An 18074-nucleotide genomic window follows, 5' to 3' on the forward strand; every position below is an offset into this window, starting at 1 on the left:
GCTGCTTGTAACAAGAACACACAACCCAAAGGCTGGGAACTACTAGGGGCAGTATCGTCAGTGTCCTGCTAGCACCCGACTCCATGCTCCAATATTTTAGACTGGTCCCTTCATCCATTGCTCTTCACTATACTAACTATAATTCTCTAGGTGACTGAGCGCCAGCTCTGACAACACTTAAATGCAGCTTACCAGAGGCATCAGGAATCAGCCCCAGGAAGTGACAAGCATCATATTCGCATTCCTTTCTCGCAGGGAATTTGCACCTTTTTATGCTCTAATTACTTGTGCATGTCCAGCAAGTAGCAGCTGTCAGCCTGCTTTATCTACACATGATGGGAAAGTTACTTCTTTTTGCCTTCTTTTGAATGCTGAGCCTGCCAAAATTGTTCCCATTTTCTCACCAGGTGGCTAAATTACTGCAAAGTACTCTACAAGGGATGGTTTGGTTACACCATTCAGAGGCTACAGCTGCACAGCTCCTCTGTAGTACTTCTCCTTAGGAGCCCTCTCACCTGCTTTGACCATCAGTCTGCAGTTGAAATTCCAGGTGTGTTTTAGACAGGGAAATCTGAGAAGGATGATTAGAAGTATCAAATGACTCTTATGTGAGAAGATGAGATGAACCTCAGCTTGGGATAGAAATAACTGAGGAAGGATGTGATGGAGGTTTGCAGGGAGAATTGCATGAAGAAGGGCAGAAGTTTTAAAGTAATAAAAAAAAAGTATTTTTTTTCATGCAACAAATAATCAAACCCTGGATCTCACTACCTCAAGATGTTGTGGATGCCAAAATCAAGCTATTAAGTACCAAGATGTGGATATAGCCTTCTATCTCAGATTGCTGGAAGCCAGGAGAGTATAATGGATGAGGACTGAGGTGTCACTTACTCTGGAGCAGTGGAGCATCTCATTAAAAGTCCAAACTGCTTGAGTGAATGAGATGCCCAGCCTTTTTTATTTCATAGATTCTGGAACATACCTTAACCATGTTAGAAAGGTCTGTCTTTCTCTTGAGTCTTTTTATAAACGCTGTAACTTCTGTTAAAGAAGAAGAGGCAGATGTTTCACATAAATAATATTTTACAGTCTAAACAACATTAATGAAGACAGTTTTTTTAAGGTAGAAAGTAGATACCACGGGGAGCTATGGAGGCTAATGGAGGGCACAGCGGGGGCATGGAGCCAGCATTATTTAAACCCTCACAGTTTAAAGCTTGCAAGTGGAAGCTGCCCAGGTCACCACTTTTCCTTCACCACACATCTGTTAACCCATGACACACAGGAAGAATACTTTCAATATTTTTTTACATTAAATACTTCGTAATCAAGACTAATACTCTCTTACATGTATGGTTCAAGGTGAATGATAGTAAAGCAATGTTAATTCTAACCCTCGTATGTTTTGTTTAGAGGGTTTTCATTTGCACCTTTGCATCTATAATTCTGCAGAACTGTTAATATTAGCTGGTTTCTTTGATTCTATTTTTCTCCTGTTTATAATGTGTTGTAATTATGACAAGCATCACCCAAGAATATCCTTTTTAAGAACAAAATGTAAAATCGTTGATAATTACAGGAAAACTGAGTATAAAGCAATTTGCAAACTTCTGTAAACAGGCAATGGTTTTCAAGCAAAAATTTCTGTTACCAAAGTTAGTAAAAACCAGAAAGACCAGGATGGCTATACAAAGGGTTGCAGCTGATTAATTACATATACTTCCATACAAACACATCTTAAAACCACATTACTAAGTCTGGTCTGTCAAGCGCTCAAATGTAAGAAATGCCAGAATTAAGACTGTCTGCAAGTCCTCCTTGAGCATATGAATGCTAATACAATCTTTTGTGTACACAGGAGCCCTGCTTTGCCAGTGAGGAATTGGTCTTTACCCATTGAACAACTGAGCAACATTTTTAGTCAGAATCTTCAGCATCATATATAAATATGTGTATATATGTACATATGTATTTACAAACACATACATATAGACACAGCTTTGTATAGTACAGACTTTTTCAAATCCTTTAATGTCAGAGTCGTGGTTTCCTTATGGGACTATGGCTTTTTTCGCTTTCATATTGAACTGTGCTGTAGCCATTCATTAATTTATCTGCATAAAAGCACTTGCAAGGTGAAGAGATAGAACAATACCTAAATTTCAGAGGGCAGATTGCCTATTATTCAGTTTTCTATACAGCCAAGAGACAGATCTTTAAAAAGATTCAGGTACATTTTAATTTACCATGAATAGGGAATAATTTTGGCTTAAATTTGTTCTCACACGTTATCTGAGACTATTTGTTTTTGACTGTATCCCAATTAACTTTAGTCCTCACCAATATGAAAGTTATCTCAGCTAAAAAGATACTAAAAATAATTTCTCTGAGTCCCATAACACAGTCTTCTCTGCAGTTTAAGCAAGGATTATTTTATACAAATCTCTGTATTACTCAAACATACCTTTAGATTTGGATGTTTGGAGCACTAATGGAAAGTCTTCCAATGCATTAACCATCCAAAGTTCAACATTTTTACTGAACAATCTGATTGACTTAATGTGTTGCAGGGGCACCTCCTCCAGAAAATCGTGAAGTAGGATGTTCTCCATTTCCTAGAATACAAATTGATGGATCTGCATATGATTAATGTACTCCAGGTATTTTACAGCAGCATGAAACAAAATCGTGTTGATAGTTTAAATGTAAATATAAAGAAGCCCTTTTTTTTCTTCCAATTAAGCAATAGCTAAGCTACATTTATTAACATAAGGAAAAAGATCCTAACAATAAATGCTGTTTCCTAAATTAATTACTAGACATTACTTAATAAGTAGCAAATTATTTTGGTCAGAATACTGTATATTTCTATGTGGAATGTCACCAAAAAATACAGTAGTGTTCTCCAAGGAAAAATAACTCTTGTAATTCGGAAAACAGTTATCAGTTGAAATTTCAGTCATATAATCTCATGCCAGAACCACAGACAACATTTATAACAGCATATTCCATTGGTATTATGGCCTTTCAAAGGAACGTATAGCAGCAAAATGGAAGCAATCTCAAATTCCACTGGCTTCTTTCAAAATCCATACTGCGCTGTCTCAAAAGAAGCCAGAACCAGACTTCAGGTGTGAACGAAAATCCCATTGCACAGGACACAAGAAACAGCTGTAGTTTTACCTCAGGTAGAAGTACCAAAAAGACAGAAACACATAATAACATAATTACAACAAACAAGTCTGTCCACAGTACCTTGAATAGCTGCCTGTCATAGCTTTCCAATAGTTGGCACACATCTGGCAAGGACATCAGTGCTATTTTTTCAGGCTGCAGAGACTTCCAGAATGACATGATACAGCCTTCCACCTGCCACACAAAGTCCTTCATGAATTTTCACTCATTTTACACTTGTGAAACATTAAGTGTAATTCAATAAAGCGACACACAGAAGCACAGGAGCAAAAGAACGACCGGGGAACTGGGCTCTTTGCCCAGCCCCATCTTGGCTGGGCTCTAACATAAGTTCATCCTGGGGATGAACCTCACAGGGAAGGATAAGGAGGAGAGAAACAAAAAATTGTGCCATGGATATGCAGATATAATGAAAGATATGTGTCCATGGCCTTGTGTTTTGTGCTGCGCTCAGACCTCTTGATGTGCCAGGAGTGCTCAGGATTCCCAAATAATTAAACTGAGTGCTCCTTTTGTCTATAAATTATCATCTACATTAGATCAAACCATAGAGTAAATAAGCTACACGGAAACAATTTTATCCTTACAGTTGTTTGCTGTCGTCAGAGTGAATGTTATTAAAGCAAAGGCATACCTTGTCAAGCTCCCTCGTTCTCACCGTATGTAAAATAACTTGACAATGGCTGTAGTACTCATTGGCAAGCAGTACAACCTGTGACCAAAAAGAGGGTACAAAAACATCTCACAGGCAAAGAGCTAACTAGCTTGATTATTGAATACATGAACATACCATTTCATAGGGGTATTTGTTTGCTAGCTCCTGTTGCTCCCAAAGACAGAATCTGCTGGATTCAGGCCCAGGGTACTGAAATCTCTCTTGTTCAGTCTTGAGATAAATGACAGATGGAGAACAGTGCAAATTCTTGCTCTCAGTGCATCAGAATTTATTTTGAACAATAATAATAATAAAAAGATCACGATTATCTTGTCAATTCTGTTAAAAATACTAAGTACTTTACTGAAACTGTATAACATGATTTTTTAAGATGTATTCCATCAGAGGAATACTTGTCTTCTTTTTTTTAGCAAGTAGGTGTGATTGAAAGAAACAATCATGGCTGACTAAATATTTAAATCCTAAACAGTACATTAATTTCTTTTCAAAACAAGTGAATATTTAATGCTATACATATCTTCCACATATATGTTCTATAGCACTCAGGTCACAGTTGTAACCTTCTAAAGAAGGTTGCAGATTGTTGGCTCTGCTGTCAGGGAGACAGCACATTTCTCCTCAGCTGTCATTACATCCACTTCAGCGCACTCATTACTGCACCCAAGTGCTCCATAAAAATAAGACAGGCATCCAGTCTCTCATTTTTCCCTCACTTTGGTCCACGTAAGTTGTTGCTCATGCTCTGCTGGCTGACTTCCAACAGCCTCAGTGTCAAGCCATCCCATGACAGCATGCTTATAGGAGACCTGCCACCAGCTAGCCTTGCATCTGCCCCTTTCAGTCAGCAGACTTTGCGCTCTTTTGTCTTAATCACTTCCCAGTATTTAAATACTTATCGTGCCAATAAACTCTAGAGTGCATTGAAAAGACACTGCCTCAGCAGCATGAGGGTCTGTTACCATGGACTTCAGACAAGGAAAGTTGTGCTCCACTAACTCCCCTAATATTCAAAACCTGAGCTGTCAGCCACAATTTCCACTCTCAGCACACATGAAAGTATTTGAGCTGACATTAAGACAACACAAATATTTTGCTACCAGGTGAAATAGGAAGGGTAAATAAGCATTTAGTGAGATTACTCAGACAGATTATTTTGAAGAAGATGGGTTAACAGTATTTCATCAGAACATATTATATAGCAGTTGTAATTAAGCACACAGACATTTTGCCGTAAGTCTAATGTATTTGAAACTCACTGTTCTTGTTCTTTCACTATTGCTCATGTACCCAGGTGAATCTCCATAACTGCTGGTGTCTCCACTGTGGTAAAATGTAAAAAACAAAACAAAAATGAAAACATTTAAAAAGATCACCAATTTATTCACCATTTAGTAAGAAAATGAGCTCAAACTGCACAGATTGCACTAGGCTGGAGGACTGTTTGGGAAACAAACCCTGCTCTCTTTCCTGTCAATCAGCAGCCCCGTGGTTTTCTAAGAAGTCTAAAGACCAACTTTTTAATTTTAATATAAAACTGAACCATTCATTATAAAGACAGGAAGGTATTAGCCATTTAACAGTGCAATGTCTTCCTATCTCTTGCACCAAAACCATGGGTTTGTGTTTGTAGTTGCAGTTAATTTGGAATTATAATATTCATAAACATGCACATAATGGAAACATAATCACCTTTGTGCTTTGATTTCACAGTAGTTACATTTTCTGCACACTATGTTAGTTTAGATGGCATTTTGTTTCTGACTTTCTTCCATTTACTTTGCATGATCAGAAGTCACCTGGACCTGCAAAGGCTTGACCACTGGCTTTTGGCTGAAAAGCCATGGATGCAGGCACAATAAGCTGCTTTTTTGCTTTACCATCTCCTACCTTTCTCCCTGCCTGTTTTGCTGAAGCTAATCCTCCAGGAGGGAGAAGCAATGTTGTTAGTAAAAGGATGAGCTGTGAGAGTTGGATTCCTCCAGTCAAGCCCCCATCTGCTGCTGACACCTGCTCACTGTCTGTGAAGGCATTTCAAATGCCAGGGTCCTTCTGGACTTGGCTATTTTGAAGGGTGACAGGCAGGGGCTTTGTAGAAAATGTGCTTCCACTGATGACTGCCAACACTCAGGCTACCTAACCAGATCCTGGCTGCTGGGTTTCGCTGCTGTGATGTATTATAAATCAGGGTACCACCATACGTCCTGAGGGATGGAGGAGAAAATGTAACAGCTTATCTGCTTGGAAACTGAAAATGCCTCCTCTTGCTCCTCTGCTGTCCACAGGACTGACCCTTGGCACCTGACAAATTGCCTTTCCCTCTGCCACTTCTCTCTGCCATGAAGGCGGTGCTCCAGTGAAACAACCAAACTGGCAGCCCAAGACAGGGCATAACATTGGTGTTGGGTATGTTTGGTAAGGCTATTGACTCACTCTCCCAGACATTTTAGAGCCGGTGTCTGGACAAAGGGAAGAATGTGTAAGTAGAGATGTTTCATAATGCTTCTTTCAAATGGGTCCTTCCTGCAGATTCCTAAAGCCTGTGAAACAAAATTAATGAATATTTTCCAGCTCCTGCTCTCCCTGAGAAGGCGGCCAGCTGTATCTTCTGCTGCTGCTACTATGGCAACACATACCAGCATCACTCTCCTCTGATGGGCTGGCTCCCACGGCACGCTGGCTACCCTCTACCCCCACCATGAGGACAGCGAACTGGGAGAAGGGGAGCTGCATGGGTGCTCCTGTGCCCCAGCAGCTAGGTGGGAGCTCAGTGATGATTAACTGCAAATACCAATGGAAAGCTAACATGTCTGCGCTCCCACTTGTAGAAAAGGGGGTTCAGACTTACCTGGTGCCCCCCGAGGTGCTCGGCTGCCAGGCAGAGCTGCTCGCTTTCCGTGGAGAGCGGTGCCTGGGTAAAGATAGGACACACAAAAGAGGAGGTGGGTGGGAGAAACGGAAAATGGGTGACAGCAAAATCACAAGGAGTTTCACTGTATGTCTTGAAGAGTTTGGATGATCCTGTGGGGTGGGAACTGGAGCTAAAATGGGAAATACAAAGGTGGGGTTGACAAAAAGACTAACAGAGGAGGCGAATGGGAAGGACAAAGGGAAAACGAAAGGAGGGAGGATGGTGAATGTGCATGCTATTGACTGTCAGATTACACTGAGATTAGAAAAGCTAATTTGCTAGAATCATATCAGATTTTCTTTATTAAAAAGTCACGGGTTTGCCTCACTTGAAAATCAGAAGCCCAAACCTTGCCTATGACAAGAATCATAAAGTAACTCTTAAGAAACCAAAATTAGCTGGTATTTTTTTAACATTGCTGTGCTCTGAGCAAAAGCAAGTACTGTTTTAGGGAGAGGTTGTTCTCAAAGCTCCCATTCCCTAGAGGGCACCCTATTGTAACGCAGATCAGTAAACACTGTATTCCCTTAAATCTCCATAATACATCTGGAGACCTCATTGATTACAGTTGTGTTTATTTACACCATTTTCATGACATCATCATCAGAGCTGTGGTACATGTATCTTCAAAAAATCCAAGATTTCTAAACAAGAAAACTCATGAGTGCTGTATAAGAGCACTGTCATCACTCCTCAGCCAACACAATACATTTGAGGCTCTGCTCACTATCAAAAAGCAAATGCCTTCTTTGTAGTCAAAGGCAAACTGTTATAATCTTACTGCCATTTCTACGACACCAACAAGCACAGCTCCCAGCCTGCCACCCTACATGGGCCTAGTTCCTCCCTGCTAGCACCACAGCAATTGCCAGCTATCTCAACATGGTCAAGAAATATTCTTTTCAGTAATTAGAGACCAGCATTTGGACTGCACTGAAATGACATATTAAAAAAGTTCTTCACTATAATTTGGAAATTTCCACACCAATGCACTCTCAAAAATTGAGAAGCTATGGGTCAAATACCCCTGCTGCAATTACTCAGTGGTCTCTGTGAGATCAGTTACTCTTGCAGGTAGAAAAGTCTTCAAGTTTTCATTACTCTTGTTCTAAATTTCCATTTTCTAATAAAATAAAAAATAGAATTTGCTGTTGCTTGTTTAATCGGCTTCATTGGATCATGAAAAATTAATTCTGATTTCAGAAAGTACTGAACCCTACTGAGAGGACAGTAAAGATGAGGTATTTCTGTGTCTTGATTCCTATTTATTTGCAGAGAATATACAAATCTCAATACAGATTGAAACAAACTCACTTATTCAGCTGAAGCTGCTGCTTATGTTGCATGTGACCTAATTATTTCTTTCATAGTTGTGCTACTCATGCTTCTCTGGCTTGTTTTGTGCTTTTTTACTGCTTGCTTTGTTTTTTCCCTGCTGTCCTTTATCAGACACTAAGTAGTTATTGTGACACTCAGCTGACAGTGTTGTGGGCCTGCAGGTTGGCTTAGGACAGGGAAGCATGGCTGCATTTAGAGTGGAAGCTGTTCTAATTTCAGCTGTCTAGCTTCACACAACAACTTAGTGACTTTTTGTAACTGTCTTAAATGAAGGAAACATCAGACAAGATAATTTTGTAATTCAGAGGCTTTTCAATTACAACTAGAAAAATCATCTTTGTCTGAATATGATCTTGATATCTATATATATTTAATCTGAAAAGTTATCCTTAAGAAAAGACACTATAAAAGAAACTATATCAAGCTCACTAGATGCTGTGTAAATGCTAGCCTTTTTCCTGAAATACACCTCCTTTTCCTTGTTTTGACCAAATGAAATATAGTATTTTTAGGAGTAGGTGTCTGGGCAGGCATCTGGCAGCTGGTGGAGAAGGTGAGGGAGGCCTGCACTGATTTTCCTACAGTTAACCCTGGACCCCAGTCCATCAGAGACCATGGCTCCATTCCATGAGGAACGCCAAGGACACAAGATATACGTGGTGCTTTGGGCTTCCAGGAGTGGGTAAAGTCTTTGTTTCTCCACCTGGCCTGGACTTAGCTTCTTTGGTTCCTCCTAATCTTTGTAATTTTTCCTCATGTTTCTGTGCTGGGAGGAAAAATGAGATTTCAAATTGTTCTCATCTCTTCTATGACCAGAACTAGCAGCTTTCCTGATATGCACAAGCACGATTGCTGTTTTCAAGTGATTCTGCAGGGAAACACCTTTCTTTCTCTGAAAAAGAAAGACCAGCAGAGACACAGCCAGGGACCTGCAGTGTTCTTGGAACAATGGCCAAGAACTTTTTCATTATGGATATCAAATCTTAGGCCTGTCCCAGTTATACTGGGTGCATGGGTTGCAAGGGATATCACTTCAGTAAGGGTCTTATGTGGAACAAGCCTTGAGTTGCCTATGAATAATTTGTTTGGTCTCACAACTGACTGCCACTTGATCATCTGCAGAACCTGATCCTCTGCCTGTCCCTTTCTTTACCGTTGCCACTCTATGGGCTTCTGCAACATTACTCTGCTGTAAAAGCCGTGGAGAAAGGCAATAAACCTATTGGTATAATTTTTCCATGCTCTTGTAGAGCATGCATTCAATTAACTGACTATAATATATCACAGACACTAAAACAGTTTCAGCAGCAGCAGAATGTTTGGGTGCTTAGTAGGCTGACTTGTACCCCTCTAAAATTCATGTTTCAGAAAAATTCTCTATCTCCATATTAAAGAATGGAAAACAAAGCACAGAATTTATCCATGTACATATTAAAGTAATGTGCAAGTCTGTAAGAGAGTAAGGATATGAGCCTGGTCTCCAAAGTCTAACGCACAGGCTGCACCTATTTTAATTCTCCTGTGCATTTAAAAGGAGTGTAGAACTTCACAGAATGTCAGCATTTCCTTTCCATTTTTCTGTGGAGAAACATGAGCCTGTGGTTTCTTTATCTCAGCTATGAGCTTAACTATGAGAACTCCTCATCACCTGCCCACAATTGGACCATGCTCACATCTACACTTTAGTCTACTAAAATATCTTACATTCATCAGTTATTTTTAGACTTCTGATTTTTGCAATCAGTTTATACTCATCTTACACATTTTCTCATTGTTGTTCCCTTACAAGAGGTGATTTTAAAATCTGAAATTTTAAAACAAAGTGAAGTGAGTATTTTCAAAGTTATATGCCTCATTGTTTCAAGTAGTAAAAAACCCCAGATGAAATGATTGCATGTAGGACTCTTCAAGACAGTGCAGTCATTTGTATTTTAATACATGTCTCTTCAGCCTACTGTTTAATAAGGAAGGTGCTACAATGTCATGAAACAATTTCAATACATTTATTTGAGCTTCCGTTTAGAGTCTCAATATATCAAGCTTTTTTAGGTTTGGCATGAGTTCCTGCTCTTAGGATCTACATAGATAAAATGTTCAATTCAAGGAAGACTGATTAAGCAGGGCACATTTTCAAAATAGAGCTTCTCATCTAGGAGGAGCATTTAATGGCACAGTACTTCTGTAGAGTGTATAATAGTAAGAGAAAGAGCCTTTGGTGACATGGTCTAGTGTGAGGTGTCCCGACTCATGGCAGAGGGGTTGGACCTAGATGATCTTAAGGTTCTTTCCAACACTATTAATTCTATGATTCTACAATTCTATGTTGTCAATGTTCAACAGATGACTTACAGACTTACATACAGACAACATATAGACTGTTGTGTGACATTTTATGTTAAGGCATTTAAAAAAAAACAAACCTGTGGTAATTTTTTTTAGACAGAAGAGTGCAATAACTCGCATAAAAGGAAGAGTCCTTCTTAATAGCTATTCCATCATAATGATATCTAGGGAAAAAAAAAAAGATGAACTGACAACCATACGATTTTCAACAAGTCAGCAAATAATTCATACTCCTCCTTTGAAAGCAAATGAGAATTCTATTTAAGCAAGAAAATATCAAGTAAAAAAAAGTAATTGGTTTTTTTTACTTCTGTTGAAATTTTTTTGTCTCCTGCAGAAGATAATTACGCAAACTCTTTACAAACTCTTTTTAACAATTTTTGCCCTGGAACGATAATTTTTTCCAAACAAAAAAAAAAAAACTTAGGCCAGTGAATAGGGTGCACCAGGTTTGTACAAAAGAGTTAGCAAAGTCAGGGACTAGAGCCTCCGTTGACAGAGGTCCCCATATCCCCACTGAAACTGAAGGATTTAGTGCAGTTATTCTGCAGCCATTCATACTAGCTTAGGGTCTGGGTGTCCATCAGTGGTCAGGGCAAAATAAAACCCAAGGAACTCACCAGTAAAGCTCAAAGCTTTATCCCAACCTCGGTGAGCAGCAGAATCACCATACCTGCTACTGAGGTGCTGCTACCAGCTCGCTCTTCCCGGACTGGGTCACTGGGAAGGCAGGAGAGCAGCCAGCAGAATACCAGCAGCCAGCAGAGGGTAACCTTCTGCTGATGGGAAGAGCCAGAATGGAGGCGGGGGGCTATCACGCACCCTCCCAAATCCTGCCAGCTACAGGGAGAAGCCTGGGAGTGTCTGCGGTGGGACACTCCCAAAATAAAGGATCTCGCTGGATCAAGCTGATAGCAAGTCCAGACTAGTGGAGAAAAGTTGCGGATCAAGTAAGGACATGTTGTTCTCAAAGCCAGTGCTTGACAGCTACTCAAAATGCTTGTAAAATTACTGTGTCTCAATGCCCTGGAAATATCCCCTTTTCCACTCTGGATGTTCAGAGTGCGATTAGTAATTTGGACATTGAACCAATGAAAGACTGTAGAACCCTCTGTGCTCTCGAAGAAGAGAGGGAAGGGAAAAGATGGGGCATGTAGGAGAAGGATCTGAGGTGGTCTGATTTAAATGTTTTGAAACTGTTTACAACAATTCCATTGACCATCAGTTCACACTGGGTCACTCCACAGATATGTGCAAAGATGAAAAGCACAACACAGACATTAATCATGGCTGCCACCCCTGTGCATCCCAGAGCCAGGCTTTCCTGACCCACTGTCTCAAGAGCTCTGAGTAAGGTTGTGATGTCTCACAGATGCCTCATGCAAGCCAGACGGTAATAGCCAGTAAAAAACAGAGCACTAATTTTTTTTAAACCAGTCTAATTTGGAATCCATGCCCTACCAAAGCAGCCCCAAAGTGGTGGTTTTCGTAGAATTAACTGTTTCAATGTACATGGTGACATCACGAATCACTCTGGATCCTGCAACGTATTACAGACTTGCAACCAACAATTCAGCTGATGTATTAGTGCTGGAGCTGAAAATCCAGCTATTTCTAGGTTTTATTAGAACAGTTATAAATAACAATTTAAACAAAGGATGCAAAAGCAATACCTGGTACTCCCTCTTGTGCCCAACCTTCTTGTCCCCAGACCTGGGAAAACTAACCGAATAAGCTGAAAAAAACAAACAGAGAATTAGAGGTGACTTGGTAAATTCATTCTAAACTGAGAAAACATATCTGCTACATTTTTTTTTTCTCCTTAATAATTTCTTTTGCTTTCCACCATTTGCAGGCTGATACCTGTTCTTACATACCTCTCAAATGGTAACTGTGGAACTGCAGGCTTTTGTGGATTGAAAGCTAAGTAATTTAAGGGATTACCTCGCTGAGGTAGGAATTTTTTTAGACTAGTCTGGTTTATGTTGCACTGAAACACAGTCAGTGCACACACCAGGAGACCACCCACAGTGAGGTGGGGTGTATCAGTTAGGGGAACTTGAAGGTGCTGTGATTCTCCAATACTCTGCCAGACCTGCAAGCCTTACTCATTTGAGTAGGACTTACTCAGACAAGGGACTTCACCTACTCACTCACTCTTGCAAGGAGTATTTGCAGGATAGGGCCTGACTTATCTATTTTAAAAGGACCTGAATCATCAAGCTGCAAAGCAACCTTTTGACCACCATAGTGGTAAATACGAACTGAGGTCACGCAGCATGTGTCAAGGTTAGGCCCTACACAGTAATAAGATACTGTAAGGGTAATAATCCACTTCACTATGATCATTCTGCATGAGCTGTCCTGTGAAGACAGAGACTAACCCAAGGGCAGCTGGAGCCAGCATTCCCTATATAGCAGGGACAGAGGATTGGGTACTCAGTGCTAGCAAGGGGTGAGGATAGTCTCCACTCAGCAGCACAAAGGTTGGACTCTGTGTGAAATGCACTGTGCTGGTCCAAAAGCCTGCTAAAGGACAAATTTCCTCACCCCGCACTAACATGGACCTCCAGTTTTAACGGTGTTGTAGTGGTCCTGTTCTCTGCACATTTCTGCATGCACCCGCCCCAGCTGCTCCTTTTCTCAAGCCGCTATTTTAGCGCAATCCCATCTTCCTAAAAGGGCAGCCTATGAAACTGGGGCTCCTGTGGCATACATACTTCTTCCCACTGCCTCTTCTGTAGAGACAGTGGTGTATTTGGGCAGAGGGATAGGTCAGATGAGATTAGTTGTGTCTTAAATCACAATGGTTTGATTCACATGGGACTTGACTGCAAAAGTCCTTATAGTCCATACACACATAATGCAGTCATGTTACTACAGCTTGATGAATTATTAATAACTCAGACCATTAGCTAGGCTGTGGTAGCTGATTACATGTGGACATTTAGTTTAAACTAGGGTTGCTGCAGTGCCTGCCTTCCTCAGCCTCTTGCTGCACGTTCCCACCTCCTGCTGTGGAAGGACAAACCATTCCAAGCCACTGGGGAGCTGCACCCCAATTTGCCCAGTTGGAATGTGTTAACTTATACCGCAATGCACTGGGTCAGTTAAACCTGTGAGCAAACAGTTGCAAGCACCAACCTATAACAGCTATGGCTCATCAGCTAAGCTCTTCTGCATGACCAGACTCATGCTTCATCCATGCCTGTTACAACTTTAAAGTAAAATGCATTAACTTAAACCACAAGATAGCTTAGCTTATAGGTGGTAACTCAATCATGCTGGAGCACCTGAAAGTGTACAGACAGGATGGGATTAATCTTACCTATGTGGCTAGGAGGTAGAGGTAGAGATGCCTAAGCTAGTCACTGCAGTCTTTGTAGTCAATGAGAAAAACAGGCAGTTTGCGGCACATTTAGAATCATAGAATCATTTACATTGCAAAAGACCTTTAAGACCATCAAGTCCATCCGTACATCATCTGAGCTGCCTGAGATGACTGATTTAGAGTGAGAGGAATCTTACGTAACTACTTATTTCTCTCCATTGGCTACCAAGAGATTTTAAGGTAACCAGTTTTGTGGCAGACATCTACACTGAGCCAGGCAAATTCTACTCATGGGCTTAGATCATCAATGGATCATGGTGGGTGACGATCCATTAAGCTATGGTAATAAATCACACTAGATCACTCACTCAAATATTAATTTTAAGTAAGAGTGATTTAACTTACCTTAAGTTAAAGTATTAGATTCAAATGATTCCTAAAATGAGGTTATCCACACAAGTGAAATCAATTCCAGGTACAAGTTTTATTTAAATTATTTTGGCTTTGTGTTAAAACGATGCTTAGTATTATTATTTATATGCTATTGGGTGCTAATAGCAGTAAAAATAGGATATTCTGAAAAAAAAAAAGACTTGAGCAACAAATAATCACAAGGCATTCTATCTTCCTTAATTTGTTAAAGTTGAACAGCTATGAGTGTTTGTTGCAATTGGGATTTCTAGGTGGTAATTGCTCTGTTATCAGCCTCCTTGTATTAGAAGAGTGGAACTGTTTAAAGGAGATTGGGTTTTACATCTGCATTTGTTTTGCTTGAATGATTCTACAACAACCTTTTTAGGGTGTGTTTGAGCAAAATCTCTCCAAATATACTTAAAAAGGAAAGTATGAAATTATGTAACTACCAATGGAGTCTTTTAAGGACAGGAGATTCAGTTCCTCAGGACAAGTTTATTAACTTTGTGTTGTTTACCATGGTAAAGCTTTCTAAAATATATTGGCAAAAGAAATTTTTGCTAGTATAACATACACCAGTTCCTTGAAGAAAATAGCTCTATCACGGGTAATGCTCTTTTCTCTAGTATAACTGCATCTACATGAGGGCTTACCAGAAATACATTAGAAAAGACACAAACGTAATACTTATTCTTCTCTGTTACTTAATCTCTTTTGATATCCAGTGTGTATATTTGATCATCAGATTTCCTGTTTAGGTATCTCTGCTTCTTATCTTACATATCCTATCTACTCTGTACCTTTCCAAAGGTGGCTGAATTTACTTGGCACTTGGAATATGGACTGCAGCTTTCCACGTACAATTCATATAGTAGCCAACGGGGTACGGCGCTTCCTTTACACAGATAGAAATTATCAGCTATCCTTTAAAACAAAAACAGCAACTGGTTTATGTCAGAAGAAAGAATTGTTAGCTTGTGATTTTAGTAGCTCATATTAAAATCACATATTGAAGTATATATTAAATTAATCACATTTTAATATGTATTCATATATAATTCTATGGTGGTTTTTTTTTTTACTTATAAATTTCTACTTTCCTTGTTTCCAAAGTGTAAGAGAGATCATGTGAGACTCTGATAAGGAAGTAACTAAACCTCGTAATTTTTAATTAAAAACCCCAACTTAACGAATATCATTATAATATTAACACCCATACAGAAAGTATTAGCATCTGTCATATGATAACTGTTGTTATAGCAAAGGATGTAACTGTGATCTTCTAATCAGAAAGGCCTCCACTACACAAAAGCTAATAATAATAGCATTTTTCCATTTAAAATGCGCAATATGGTATTTTGGGACTGAGAGTGCACAGACTATGAAGGGCCAAATTCTGTTCTCATACAACCTCACTAATTTTAGCACAAGTTTAATAAGAGAACAGAAATTTAATTTTAGTTACTATGTAACAGAACTGCCAGGATTGAAACTGGTTTAGATGCTTAAATACTCATCCTGTGGCCAAATCCCTTACTCATGCTACTTATTGGAATGGCCATAGTCAAGTAAACTACTTACATGAATAAGGTGAGGAAGATGTAAACTTAGTTACTTATTAGCCTAAGTTATTACCTTTACTAGGAAAAAAAAAAAAAAAGACCTTTGATTATGAGATAATGCCAATGGTTTTGATGTCAGAAGATAATAGCCTCCTGTAGTACAAATACATGAGCAAAGCTGGAGCAAAGACACAGAGAGATTAATTTCCAAAGCATGATACACTGATCGTATGACAGTGTTTTCTTATTCTGACTCTGCTTCCGTTATAGCAAATGATTTATGCCTATTTAATTAAATAATCGGCTGAATGCTAGTGCAGCACAGTGCCAGTTACTCACTGTGTCTTTACTGATAATCGAGTCGGTTGGGAAAGCAGACTTTTCATAATCACCAGGTGAGATAAGACAGCTGGATTTTAAATCAGCATCCTCTCTTTTATTAGTAGCCTGATTTCAGGTGACCCAGTGTTTATCTCTCTGTATTAGCTGTTTTGGCAGTAGATAGAGGATAAGGTCTCCAGCAAACTGGCTTGCTAGAACAGACTGAAAAAGAAGGTGGTCACTGTGCAGCCTGATGTTTACCACACCTTTTGTTCACTCCTCCTTCCCTTTCTCCAGGGAAGAAGGCTGACTGCTGCCTCCAGCAAAAGGCCCCAGATGCTTCACTTTTACCTCCTCGGAGCCCATCTTCTCACCTATCAACCCAAAAAGCTGATGCTGCCAAGCACTGGGGCTGAGCTGGGCTGGGCTCCTGCCAGCTCCTCACCACCAGAAGCCCAGCCACCCAGCAGCAAAAGATTCACAGCCAGGCATGAGCAAGAATCCACACCAAAGAGAGGGGATCTGCTGCCCTAATGGGGTATTTCCTGTCATGGGGCTGGAAGGGAAATGAAATCTGTTCTAGTTAAGAGTCCTGGCTGAGCTCTGCCTCTCAGCAGGCAGAAATGCTTGTTTCTTCTACAGCAACCATCTCAAAACCCTCCATAATTGAGCAGTCCCAGAGGAGATTAAACCGAAGTCCAAATTCATCCTTAATATAACACCACAAGAGTCATTGGAAGTGCAGAAGAAATTAATTCATGCTTCAGTAGCTGGTTTCTGCCAGTAGTTTAGCTTCAGAACTTAACTATTTAGTGACAAAATACCTGGGAATTTCATTCTGTTGATTTATTGTCTATTAAACTGCCATCCTTTTTCAAATAACACCTTCTCAGTGCTGACAAATGATACAAGAATACTGTTTGTCAGGAGAAAAAATCCACACATAAAAAAAGCATAGTGCTCATCTTCTCATCTATTAGCCCTGAGGTTCTCAAAACCTGAGTGTTTCTGGTATGCATTGAAACAAAACTGTTAGTAAAGACAACAAAATCAAAAGGATTTTGTGGTAAGGGAGGAAAATGTAGGTTAAGAAAAAGCACATGGGGAAAGACCTCCTCCATTTATCTACTACCTTCTATCCACACTTTCTGTGGGGTTTGTTATTTGGCCAGTTCTAGGACCTCACATGGACTCCAGGTTTTTCAGGTTTCCATCTGTTATATATGAACCCTTGGCAGCCAGGCCATTATACAGGCTTGCAAATCTGCTGTTAAACCATTTCTGGACCAAAATCTGGTCTGCTACTGTTAATGCACCAACCTCAAAGTGAAACTGAGTATTCAGAAATTTTCAAAATATGAAAAGGTGATTCAGAAGGTTGTTGTGATGAAAAAAGGAAAAATCAGTTTGTCCTTTCAAGAATTGTTATGATTCAGTTTTATGAGTGTCTCAAACTTGTTGGGTGGCCTTGGGTGAATCTCTTCCTTCAGTCCTTCTCAAATGGGAGTAGTGGTATCTATATCACAGCAAAAGTGCAGGCTAACTCCCACTGCCCAGGTGTTACTGAGAGGGGGAATAAAAAGATAGAAGATTACTTGCTGTCAAGCTAAAAGTTCACGTGTATGTTTTGTTATTGTTTCACACAAAGCTTCAACACTATTTGCTAGCTGGACTCACTTGTGCTTGGGGAAAGAAGGAAACAGCCCTGGTTTCCCTTTGGCTGTCACATGTCAGATGACACACATCTCAAAGCTCAAGAAAATGATGGTGACTGATAGCCTTACTCCACTCCAGCAAGTAACTCACTGAGGAGTTCAACCATTACCTTCACCCCAAGGAAACATAACCTTGGAGAACACCAGACACAGCATCACCCTGCATGCCAGCATGGGTGTGCAGCCTCGCAGCGATGTGTGGTACGCTGTCAAAGCACACTGGCCAGCAGTGGTCCAGCCAGGGGTGGTCCCACCAGTGGTCCAGCCAGGG

The 18074-nt window shown here is 40.1% G+C and overlaps 1 protein-coding gene across 1 annotated transcript in view; it reads right to left on the minus strand.

Annotated features, from left to right (window-relative positions):
• Nucleotides 1–18074, minus strand: part of RFX8 (RFX family member 8, lacking RFX DNA binding domain) — a 26667-nt gene that overhangs the window by 8092 nt on the left and 501 nt on the right. Inside the window, 10 exon segments of the mRNA XM_010016886.1 lie at nucleotides 983–1041; nucleotides 2465–2615; nucleotides 3256–3369; nucleotides 3830–3907; nucleotides 3986–4117; nucleotides 5128–5191; nucleotides 6717–6779; nucleotides 10538–10624; nucleotides 12134–12195; nucleotides 15006–15129. Of these exon segments, the coding sequence (XP_010015188.1) occupies nucleotides 983–1041; nucleotides 2465–2615; nucleotides 3256–3369; nucleotides 3830–3907; nucleotides 3986–4117; nucleotides 5128–5191; nucleotides 6717–6779; nucleotides 10538–10624; nucleotides 12134–12195; nucleotides 15006–15129 (934 nt within the window).

The sequence above is a fragment of the Nestor notabilis genome, unplaced genomic scaffold (assembly GCF_000696875.1).
Source record: "Nestor notabilis isolate BGI_N333 unplaced genomic scaffold, ASM69687v1 scaffold15556, whole genome shotgun sequence".
Taxonomy (NCBI): Eukaryota; Metazoa; Chordata; class Aves; order Psittaciformes; family Psittacidae; genus Nestor; species Nestor notabilis.